Raw genomic sequence first — 11,996 nt, forward strand, 5'->3', positions numbered from 1 at the left:
TGGCTCCGTTTTCAGCATTTTGGGTATAAGCCACTCCCATATCTCTTGGGGCTTTTTCATCCCTCTAATTTAACAAAAATTGTTTAATATTTCCTGAATAAAATGTTTTATACATTTTCTGCATAATATATGTATAAAACAATCCTAATGTAGAGAAAGTGTAGAATGATAGTTTATTTTTCTGTGTATTCTTACAGAAGTAAAGATTTGACCAAGATTTGACTCAGTACTACCCTTTTAAGTACTACTGGCCTAAGACCCAGTAATTTTCATACCTAGTGCCCTAGTAAAATTAATCATTCACACTCTAGATCTCAGTTCCATTGTATAGCCAGATTATTGTAATGGAGATATATATACCTTAAATAATATATCCAAATCTTAAGCTTGTGACCTATGTATATGCCTGTGTGCTTGCTACCCATCTGAAGATACAGGGGCACCTGGGTGGCCCTCAGTTGGTTAAATGCCCAACTCTTGGTTTCGGCTCAGGTCATGATCTCACAGCTCATGGGTTTGAGCCCCGCATTGGGCTTCCGTGCTGACAGCATAGAGCCTGCTTGAGATTCTCTCTATCCCTCTCTCTCTACCCCTTTCCTGCTTGTGATCACGCGCTGTCTCTCTCTCTCACATAAATAAACTTTAAAAAAAATTAAAGATATATATATAGAAGATCTCCAGCATCCCAGAAGCTGGCCTGTGTTCCCTTAGTGTCAGTAGTGCCTTCCCTGCCCCCCTCAAAGGGCAGCCACTCTTCTGATTTCTAGCAACATGGGTTTTCATCTTCAACTAAATGAAATCCTATATTACATATTATTTTATGTCTTGCTTCTTTTCACTTAACAACGTGTAATTTATCCATATTGCTGCCTGTGCCAGTAATTCATTCTTGTTCATTGCTATGTGGTGTTCCACAGTGTGAATATACTACAGGGTTGTTTTTTGTTTTGTTTTGTTTTGTTTTTTCTCCAGCCATTCCACTGTTGATAAACATCTGAGTCATTTCCCAGTTTGGGCTATTACAAACAAAGTTAAACATCTATGTATGCATCCTTTGGTGAACACCAGCACTCATTTCTGTTGAGTGTATACCCAGGAGAAAAATTTAGGGCAAGTGTATTTTTGAGCTAGACTCGATCCTGGCAGCCAGTTTTCCAGAGTGGCTGTAAACTGATTGACACTCCCACCAGTGACTTAAGGGAGTGCCAGTTGTCCCACACCTCCACCAAAACTCAATCTTTAATCCACCTTTTAAATGTTAGCCATTTCAGTGGGTGTGTAGTGCTACCATATGTGGTTTAATTTGCAGTTCTCTGACGGCCAGTGAGGCCAGGCATCCCTTCATATATTTGTTGGCTACTTGGATGTCATTTTTTTTTTTTATGAAACAGGGTCTGTTTAGTTCTTTTGCCCATTATTTGAGGCATCTTATCTTTTCCTTATTAACTTGTAGTTCTTTCTGCGTTACTGAATTGGGTTCTGTGTTGATTATACACACGATGAGTATCTTCTCCCAGTCTGTAGCTCACCTTTTCATCTTCTTCATCCTATGTTGTGAGGGACAGAAATTCTTCATTTTAATGAGGTTTACTTTATTACTCTTTTCTTTTGGTTAGTGCTTTCATGTCTTGATAAATCTTTTATATCCCAAGGTCCTATGTTTTCTTCTAAAAGTGTGATTATCTTAGCTGTCACATTTAAGTCTTCGATCCGCCACAAGTCAATTTTTGTGTATGGTGTGAGGTATGGGTCAAGACCTACTTTTCTCCCATATAAGAATTCAGTTGACCCAGCACCATTTATTGAAAATGCTGTCCTTAACCTTCTTAATTGCACTGGAGCCTTTGTTGTAAACCACTTGGCCATATAAGTGGAGGTCTGCCTCTGGACTTTCTTTTCTATTTGTCGTTTTTTCACATTAATACCACACTCTATTAGTTATTACACTTTGTAATAAATCTTGCTGTCCAATAAGGGAAAGCCTACAGGTTTGTTATTCCTCAGTATTGCCTTGGCTATTTTAGGCTCACTGCAGTTTCATCTAAATTTTAGAAACAGCTTGCCACTTTCCATACACACACACACACACACACACTTACCAAGAAAACCTGCTGGCAATTCTTTGGGGTTTGTATTAAATCAGTAGATGAATTTGGAGAGAACTGACATCTTAACAGTATTGAGTTTCGAATCCATGAACAGAGTATATCCCTCCATTTCTTTAGATCTTTAATTTCTCTCATTAATGTTTTATAGTTTTAAGTGCCAAGTCTTGCACATCTTTCATTATATTTGTTACCCCTAAGTATTTGATGCTATTGCAAATGGTACTTTATTTTCTACTCATTTACTCTTAATATGTAGATATGTAATTGGGATTTTTATATGTTGACTTTGTATCCAGCAATCTTGTTAAATTCACTTGTTATTGAAGAGTTTATAGATTCTTTTTGATTTACTGTTCATAAAATCAAGTGAATAATAGTGCCTTATCTATTTTTTTTTCTTTTCTAATTCCTTATATTTTCTTTTTTTACATCTTACTACACTGGCTGGACCTTTCCAGTACAAGGTTGAATATAAGTGGACATTTTGTCTTATTCCTGACCTCAGGAAGAAAATTTTCAATATTTCACCATTAAGTATGATATTAGCTGTAGGTTTTTGAGATAGCCTTTGTCAAGTTAAGAATATCCCCTTCTATTTCTAGTTTGCCAAGAGTTTTTATCATGAACAGGTATTGAATATTATCAGATGAGTTTTCTGCACCAAATGAGATGATCATGTATTTGTTTTTTCTCCTTTAATCTGTCTTTGTGCTGATTTTCACTGATTGTGGTTTTTTTTATGTTTATTCATTTTTGAGAGACAGGCAGACAGATAGAGCATTAGTAGGGAGGGGCAGAGAGAGAGGGAGACACAGAATAAGAAGCAGGCTCCAGGCTCTGAGGTGTCAGCACAGATTCTGATGTGGGGCTCGAACCCACAAACTGTGAGATCCTGACCTGAGCCAAAGTCGATGCCCAACTGACTGAGCCACTCAGACGCCCCACTGATTGTTTGAATATTAAACCAGTCTTGCATTGCTGGAACAAATCTCACTTGGTCATGATATGTTATCCCATGTATGTACCATTGGATTTAGTTTACTAATCTTTTGTGTCTGATTTTTGTGTCTGTTTTCATGAGTGATACTGACTGGCTTGTGGGGTTTTTTTGTTTGTTTGTTTTGTTGTTGTTGTTGTTGTTTGTCATAATGCCCCTGTCAGGTATTGTTAACAAGATAACATGTTGGTTTAACAAAATGAAGGGGGTAGAATTTTTCTCTTTTTCTATTTTCTGGAGGATTGGTGGGGTTTTTTTCCTTTAAATGCTGGGAAGATTTTACCGGTGAGGTCACCTGGGCCTGGGGTGTTTTGTCTGAGAAGGTTGTTAATTTCTTTAATAGATACAGGACTATTCCTCATGTTTAAAATTTTTATTTCTTTATTTTGAGAGAGAGGATGATCAAGGGAGGGGCAGAGAGAGAGAGGGAGAGAAAGAATCCCAGGCAGGCTCTATGCTGTCAGTGCAGAGCCCCATGTGGGGCTTGATCTCACAAACTCTGAGATCATGACCTGAGCCGAAGTCAAGAGTCAGATGCCTAACTGACTGAGCTGCCCAGGTGCCCAGACTATTCCTCATTTTTAATGTATATGTGTATGTGTCTTTCTCCCATTCTCTCTACTTTTTCTTATGATTCCCTCTTGTTTTCTTCTGAGTATCACATATGTTACCATGTCTGTTTTTAGTTTTTGAAGATGAACAAATACTGAAATGAGGGTCTATGATAGAGGAACTCAACGATACATCATTTTTTAAACGTTTTTAGAATTGAATCTCCTTTGATACTAAGTTTCAACTCATTCGAGAGGCCAGCTGAACTCACAGTAAATGATTAAAACCATTTTTGTCACTATATTCCGCAACCGAATATTTCATCTTTTTTCTCCTCTTACCACTCTTTACTTTCTTCCATATCTCCTTTGGTGCTAAATCGAGAGTGATTTTGTCTTCCGTTTGGCTTTAGTAAAATCAGAAAGGCACTAGGACGCCGTGGAAATGGCACTTGGAATCAAACCCGTCTGGGTTTGTGTATTGGTCCTTCCCTTTGCTTCATTGTGTGACTTCAGGCAGATCACTGATTTCTCTGAGCCTCGCTTTCCATTTCTGTGAAACAGAGGTCATCGCAAACTCTCCCTCGGCTATCTCACGGGCGTATAACACGGTGACAAAATGAGCGACATAAGTGAAAGCCCTTTGCTCTCCTCCGAAGTGGCGGGTACGCAGCGAGGGCGGTAGTGATCAAAGGGGTGGCTCTTTTGAATTTGTGAAGAACGGAACCCGGCTCTTCCTTAACCAGCACAGCTACCTGAAGCCTCTGCTGACGCACAGCGGGCCTCCCCTCACCACCACGCTCCCCGCCTGCTGCGGGCCCATCGCGAGATGCCTGACCAGCCCCCAAGCTTATGAGGTAAGTTGGTTTTATCCACCAGCGAAGTTCTTCATGAAGCGAAATTCATCCGCTCTGTGGACGGGTCGCTGGTTTGACTTTGCTTTGCTTGCCTCTGACGTACAGAATCCACAAGAGGGACTAGAAGTATAGTTTGCTCAGCCAGAAAATACACTGAAATCCGCAGCTACCATTCACAGTCTTTGAAACGTCATTTGAAAACAGATACGGCGCGTTCCCTCACCTTACTGTCCGTGATTTTAGTACGTGGTTCTGGTCCCGTGCCGGTTTTCATGTATTTGCGGTATGTGGCCTGAGCTCGGTGTCACCTCTGAGCTGGAGGTGTCCTGTTTTCCCCTACGGGCCAGAGCGGCCGCAGACGTGTTGAGAGGACCGACGCGGCAAACTTTGATATCCCTGCAGCGCGCCGGATGGTCTCGAACTTGAAACCTGCCAGCGTTTGAGGATCAGCGAGCATTTATCTACCCGTGTTCCACATTGCTAGGATGTGCTAGCATAGCTACATATGATCGAGATTCCAGATTTTTTTCCTTAGCTACCGGCACATGATTGGTGGTGCGGCAAGTGCTGCAACACGGAAGGAAATGGCCAGTGCTAACCAGCCTTTATTTGAAAATACGAACCTCTTATTTTTCAAGTTCTTTTTTTTTTTTTTAAATTTGCTTCTAACCCAACCCTTCAAAAATAACCTGTGGCATCACATAAAGTGCCCACGTTAACAAAACCCACCAACTTGACCACTGTGATGCAACACCATGAGTAGAGAGGCCAGGCAGCGGTGAAGCAGTGTAGACCCGCAGCCTTCCGTTCCCTACGGCCTCCTCTGTGGCACGTGAGAGCAGACCCCCCCAGGGAATGGACCGGAAGAGGAGTCTTGAGGGGGGTGGCACCAGCAGGGAGGGCCGCCCCACAGCTTTGTGTTCCGCTGAGTCCGTGCACATTTCTGACAGACTGTGCCTCGTGCGGCGGGGACACGCGTGTTGTCTTGCCTCTCTCTCCCGCATCTCCCGGGCTCCCTTTCAAGCGGCCTCCTTCCCCTCTGTGCCCTGTCAGTCCACGAGGCCCTGTGCAGAGGGGACAGCCAGCTTCGTCAGCCCAGTCAGGGAGCGTCGGCTCGTGGATTCCAGAGACCTGCTCACCGTCACCAGAAGCCACGAGTTCCCCAACAACCGCGTGCCCTGTGGAATATAGCTAAACACAACATGATCGTGTTCGTTTCCCGGGGCTGCCATCACAAAGTACCGCAAACCGCATGGTTCACCAGAAATGTATTGTCTCATAGTTCTGGAGGCTTGATGTCTGAGGTCAAAGTGTGGGCAGTATTGGCTTCTTCCGAGGGCTGGGAGGAAGAGCCTGCTCCAGGCCTCTCCCCCACTTCTGCTGGTTTGCCGGCAGTCTTTGGTGTTCCTTACTTACAGATGCACCGCATGGATCTCTGTCTTCATCTTTTTTAAAAATATTTTTATTTTTTAAATTTTTTTTTAAATTGTTTTTTTCAACGTTTATTTATTTTTGGGACAGAGAGAGACAGAGCATGAACGGGCGAGAGGCAGAGAGGGAGGGAGACACAGAATCGGAAACAGGCTCCAGGCTCCGAGCCATCAGCCCAGAGCCCGACGCGGGGCTCGAACTCACGGACCGCGAGATCGTGACCTGGCTGAAGTCGGACGCCCAACCGACTGCGCCACCCAGGCGCCCCTAAAAATATTTTTTAAGTCGATTCATTTTTGAGAGAGACAGAGCGTGAGTAGGGGAGGGGCAGAGAGAGAGGGAGACACAGAATCCAAAGCAGGCTCCAGGCTCTGAGCCATCAGCACAGAGCCCGACGTGGGGCTCGAACCCATGAACCGTGAGATCATGACCTGAGCTGAAGTCAGATGCTTAACTGACTGAGCCACCCAGGCGCCCCTCTGTCTTCATCTTCACACGACGTTCTGTGTGTGTGTGTGTGTGTGGCCAAATTTCCCCATTTTTAAGGACACCCACCAGTCCTATGGGATCAGGGCCCACACTAATGACCTCATCTTAATTTGATTATCTGAAAAGACCCTATTTCCATATAATGTCACATTCACAGGGACTCAAGGTTAGGATTTCAACATCTTTTGCGGGGGGATATAATGTAACCCATAACGACCATAAAACTTAACTTTTAATGTTATTTTTCATTGTTCTCAACTACTTTTCTAGTTATAAAAGTTAACATACTGTGGCCAAGGGGCGCCTGGGTGGCTCAGTCGGTTAAGCATTCGACTTCGGCTCAGGTCATGATCTCGTGGTTCATGGGTTCGAGCCCCACATTGGGCTCTGTGCTGCCGGCTCAGAGCCTGGAGCCTGCTTTGGGTTCTGTGCCTCCCTCTCTCTCTGCCCCTGCCCCACTCGTAATCTGTCTCTCTCAAAAATAAATAAACGTAAAAAAAAACATACTTGTGGCCAAATAGTGTGGAATAGACAATACGAAATATCGAAGTCCCCTCCTCCCACATACGTCTCCCCCGCAGAGGCAGTCTTTACGAAGGATTTATTGTGTGTACTTCCTAATCTGTTTTATCCGCACAAACTTATACATGTGTGTATAGCTTTGTTACTGGCTTACACGAATGAGATCACAACTGCATCATCCTGCTACTTGGGTTGTTCACTTACTGATACATTGTGGCCACCTTTTGAGGAGTCCATGAGAACCCATTGCCTTCTCTTTATTCATGGCTGCATAGTGCTTGCACCAACATTGACTTAATCATCTGCCTTTGGCTAGACCTTTAAGTTGTTTCCTTTTCTTTCTTTGTTATTACAAATAATGTTTATAGTAGAAGGCAGGGGCATTTATTGCTTCCTGCCTCTCCTGTTATGGTGAACGTTCTTGTTACATATGAATTTATCCAAGTACATATAAAGGTATATAAAATAGATCTTAAAGGTTAAATTGCTGGGGCAAAAAGCATATACATTTTAAAATTTGGTAGACATTGGCCCAAACCTCAACCTTAATGAAGACCTTAGAAGGTGCTCCAGAGCCCCACTGACGCGTGAAGGTGCCACACCTTCGTTGGAAGTATTGCTCAGTGAGGGGATAGACGCTGCTCAGACTTAGCCTTGGAACTTGTATCAGGCAGAAGGGGATTATGGTTGGTTGGTGGAGCGGGCTTGCTTGGGTTTTGATTCACGTATCTTCGAGTGGGCAAATTTCCACTTGAAAATTAAAGTTCTAAATTTAAAAACAAGTTAAAATTTTTTTTAAAAAAATTAAAGATGTTTTAAATTTGCGTCTAACAGCCTCCTCAGTCTATGTTAGACAAATTCTAAGATTTTTAAACACACAGCTTAGAAGAGCTGGATGTAAGCCGCTTCTATCAGCCTGTGCACACGTACGTTTTTTTCATTGACCAAAATGGCATTATATGTATGCTTGATTTTTCCCCCTTTTGTAGAACGTTATTTAATTATACTTTTGTGGCCACAAAGTCTCCGTTACAACCGAGGCTTATTGAGCTGGTAGACAAATACGCAGTGAGGGTTCAACATATTTGGGGGTATTCTTTTATTAGGCATTGTTAATACAGAAGTTAAAAGCTTCACTTATATAAACCCATTCAGTAATCCATTAAACTAACATTTGGAGAATACTTTCTGTGTGCCCTGAACCGTCAGGTGGCTGGATCAGGGCAGAGAAGGGGCTCAGAGGCTGGTGTGGGATATGCCGAGCAGACCAGTGCACACGCGGTTCTGGTACACGGGTAAAGGCCGCTGCAGAGAGAGGGCGAAGTACAGGATGCTAGGAGAGAACACAGGAGGCACACCTAAGCCCACTTTGCAAGGTCAAGGAAGACTCCTAGCAGAAAGGGACTTTATTTTAAGCTGAGACCTCAGTGATAGGCTCTAGTCACAGGAAGGAAGGCAGGGGAGACGGAAGATAAGGGAAAGCGTGAGCGATTGGGGCACCTGTCAGCGGTTCAGATGGCAGGCACACGGTGGGGTGGTTGGAGTGGGTGAAGCAGTTGCAGCAGAGGGTGAAGGGTCTGGGTCACGAGGCGTCTTTAAGGTAAGGACTGTAGGCCTTCTGAAGGCAGCAGGCTGGTGCTGGAGGGTTTTAAATAGGGAATCCTTGAAAATTCTTCCATCGGAAATGTTTCTTGAGTCGCACAGCAATTCTTAAGACTTATTTTATTTGCATTTAGAACCAGGAGCAGTTGAAAGACGATGACTCCGATCTCATTCTCAATGATGGCGACATTAGTCTGACGTATGGGGATTCTACTGTGAACACCGAATCAGGAACATCTGGTGCCCCTAGGAGGTTTATGGGAAATAGTTCAGAAGATGCCTTGGATCGGGAGCTCTCATTTGGGGACCACGAACTGGTCATTCGGGGAACACGCTTGGTTCTTCCCATGGATGATTCTGAACCCCCATTAAATTTGTTAGATAATACGAGACACAGTCCGGCCTAAGCTTACTAATACTCACTTAGTGATTTGTAAAATTTGCACATGTGATTGTGAAGAAATTTGTACTACCTAAAAAGTCCCAGTGCATGTCTCTGAATGTTTAAGCTATATAAATGCTCTTTATATGGCATCGAGAGAATATAAATACCCTGTACAAGGCAGATTGTGAACAAACTATTCCTTTATGTTTCATTGGCTGCACTATGTAGATTGGATCTGTTTTAGAAAAAAGTTATTTTCACAGTGATGTTGTGTGTTCCGTTAGCTTTACGTCTCAGTTAAAGTATAAAAAGTGACACATGTACTCTTTCTTACACTTACCTGTTACTTAACCAGAGTACCAAGTTCTTGTGCCGTGAATTAATTTTGTTTTGTGGGAGGGGAGGGAGAGGAAAGAGGGCGTGTTATTTCTGGGGAAGCCCAGGGAGGAGAGAAGCAAGCACGTGTTCATTGCTCCTGCCTTGGATGTGACCTTTTTCTTTCTTTTTTCTCCGGTGGCCTGTTGTGGCATTAGAGGCTGAGGGTGTTCAGATCTTGCTCCGCTGGGCTTGGGAATGAAATGGGCAGAGCGGGGGGCGCTTTCCCCCCTCGCCGTGAAAGAACAGATTCATTGACACTGGTGTTCGGCAAAGACATCCAAGACTTTGTTACTTTTCTCCCAGACCCAGACCGTAGGAAGGCGTCGCGTTATCCGGCCAGCTTAGCCAAAAGTACGGGTGTTCATAGTTCAGGGCACGTGGTTTCCGTTGGCAGGGGCAGGGGCAGAGCGCAGGAAGGGAGTAAAGGGGTGGGGGTGGTCTTTCGGAGATCTCTCTTCCCAAATGTGTAAATATTCAATACCAGATAAGTTTAAATAAGAAACTCAGTTGCTGCTTACTTTTTGATTATAAACTTGATCTGTATAGCAAGCTTTGTGGTCAAATGTTTTTATATCAATTTAAATTGCTGCTCTTTAGCAGCCAAACAGGAGCAAAATGTAAAATTTTTGAACTTACTGTGTCTAATTGTCAGTCGTTAGTCTGCACTTGATGTTCAAAGTTAATTTATGACTCCATGATCGTTGCCACACTACATCAAAGTCCGTCGTAAAGAACCGCGCTGCCCTGGAGAGCTTATCATAAGGGCAGTGGCTCCTTTATGTGCACCGGCGGTAGTTGTCTTAGTTTTCATGTGACTTTTTAATATGAAATGCCCAAGCTGCCATGTGTGGGTGTGTGTGTGGTGTGTGGGTGTGTGTGGGTGTGGTGGGTTTTGTTTTTGTTTTTGTTTTTTGTTTTTACAGTTTTCAAGGAAGAGTACATAGCAACTTCCCATTTCCTACTGAGACAATGAAAGATTCTACTTTGTAATGCTGAAAACACCTGCAGGTGCGTTGAACGCTTAGAAGGGGGTTAGTCTCTGATGTCGATCCTGACCTGTTAAGGTTTCAGAAGAAAAATACGAGCTCTTGTGGGTCTTTCCCCCCTCGGGTCTGAGTAGCATTGCCTTAAATCTTCCCCAATTCGCAAAATTGATTTGTTTACGTGATACTAAAATTTTCCAGCCAAAAATATCTTCTCCGAGCAAAATATTCTCCCCCAGGTAGCTGTACTGTTGCAAACACTCCTGGAGATTTTAAGGGAATTCTCCCGTTGTACCCTTGAGTGGCAGCTCTAACTGTTGGCATAGATAGCCATTTGTTATGTGGTGGTACCGACTTTCCTGCTATGCAGGAACCCCGCGAAGTGTGCATTTTATATAATGTGTGCCTCTTCATGCAGTCTCTAATTCTTGCTGATGTGTGTTTGAGGGGCTTTGAACTTCAGCATCATTTACCCACGCAGTTATTCAAGTTGTAAAAGGTCATACAAAAAATGAACAACTACCTTTTATATTCTGTCAGGTTACTGAGCTCACTTCATGAAAATGGCTGTAAATACTTAGCATGACAAATTCAGTAACTCGTCTCTTTCAGCATGCGTAAGACTTTTTCTTAGGGAAACCGATACAGCTTCTGAATCTGCCTTCGTGCTGTATCAGAGGGGAACCAAGCCTTCTGTGCTTACGTCAGCATCTGGAAGATTCTCCTCTCCTCTGATCTGTGTGTGCATCTCCAAGCAAAGAAGAAAACGCAAACTGTGCTCTCATACCCATTGGTTTTAGACACCTGAGTGAACTTGAATGAAGGACAGTCTGAGTTACCATCACGCACAAGTAGAGCTGCTCTCGGACTTGCTGTTCTGTTCTTTGTGAACCCTACACGTTTGAATGACTCAAACATTGCATCTTTTAAAGTTATTTTGTAAGGTTCCTTGGCATCTATCCTCCTTGTCTGTGTTTGGCAATGTGCTGTTAAAGAAATAGACTTAATCTGTATGTATTTTTTGTTTTCCCTTGCAGTACTTGGACAGATGTTATAGTGGTTTCTTTTAGGAAAATCTGTCATTAAAAAAAATTATAGCCTTGCAAATAACCAGTCACCGTATTTGAGTCACAGTTTATTCTAGCGAGAAAGCAGTAAAGAGTACTGACTTCATTTATTTTTCTACCTATACACCTACTGGGAAAGCAGGAAAGGCTGATGTTTAATAAAAGAACAAACAGAAACCTACCAGAACGTAACATATGGGGTTGCCAATTTGGCGGGGCGGGGGGGGGGGGCAGGGCTTATGGGTAAGGCTGGACATATTTGCTTATGGTCACGACTGAACCATTTAACAAATGGCAGTCAAATTAACAATTCGACTCAGGGCAGTTGAATTCTGTCACGTTGGTTTGTAGCCTGTTAGCTTGGTAATGGATAATGTCACGAAAATGTTCATTGCGTTATTTGGCAAGAGTAGATTCTGTATCTGCTTAGGGAGAAAGGCAGTTCCAAGTCTGGTGGAAAGCATGATCATGCAAATAATCCTTTTTGCAAGTTAAAGATAGGTCTTTCTTTTTGTACCTGAGCAGTTTTAGAGGTTAGATTGTTATTGACAGCAACTTTGTCTAGTAAAGGCGCCAACCACACTGGTTCTGTGTTTTGCTGCCAGCTTTCTTGTTCGTGATCCAGT

General features: G+C 43.1%; 1 protein-coding gene across 4 annotated transcripts in view; it reads left to right on the forward strand.

The window, feature by feature from the left end:
* Nucleotides 1-11,416, forward strand: part of SLC9A6 (solute carrier family 9 member A6) — a 63,471-nt gene extending 52,055 nt beyond the window's left edge. For all 4 annotated transcript variants that reach the window (XM_019824358.3, XM_019824359.3, XM_019824357.2 and 1 more), the window contains 2 exons: nucleotides 4,408-4,513; nucleotides 8,692-11,416. In XM_019824358.3, the coding sequence (XP_019679917.1) occupies nucleotides 4,408-4,513; nucleotides 8,692-8,964 (379 nt within the window). In that variant the 3' untranslated portion in view covers nucleotides 8,965-11,416. The remainder of the gene's footprint in view (nucleotides 1-4,407; nucleotides 4,514-8,691) is intronic.
* The last annotated feature ends 580 nt before the right edge of the window (nucleotides 11,417-11,996 follow it).

This window comes from Felis catus, chromosome X, assembly GCF_018350175.1.
Source record: "Felis catus isolate Fca126 chromosome X, F.catus_Fca126_mat1.0, whole genome shotgun sequence".
NCBI lineage: Eukaryota > Metazoa > Chordata > Mammalia > Carnivora > Felidae > Felis > Felis catus.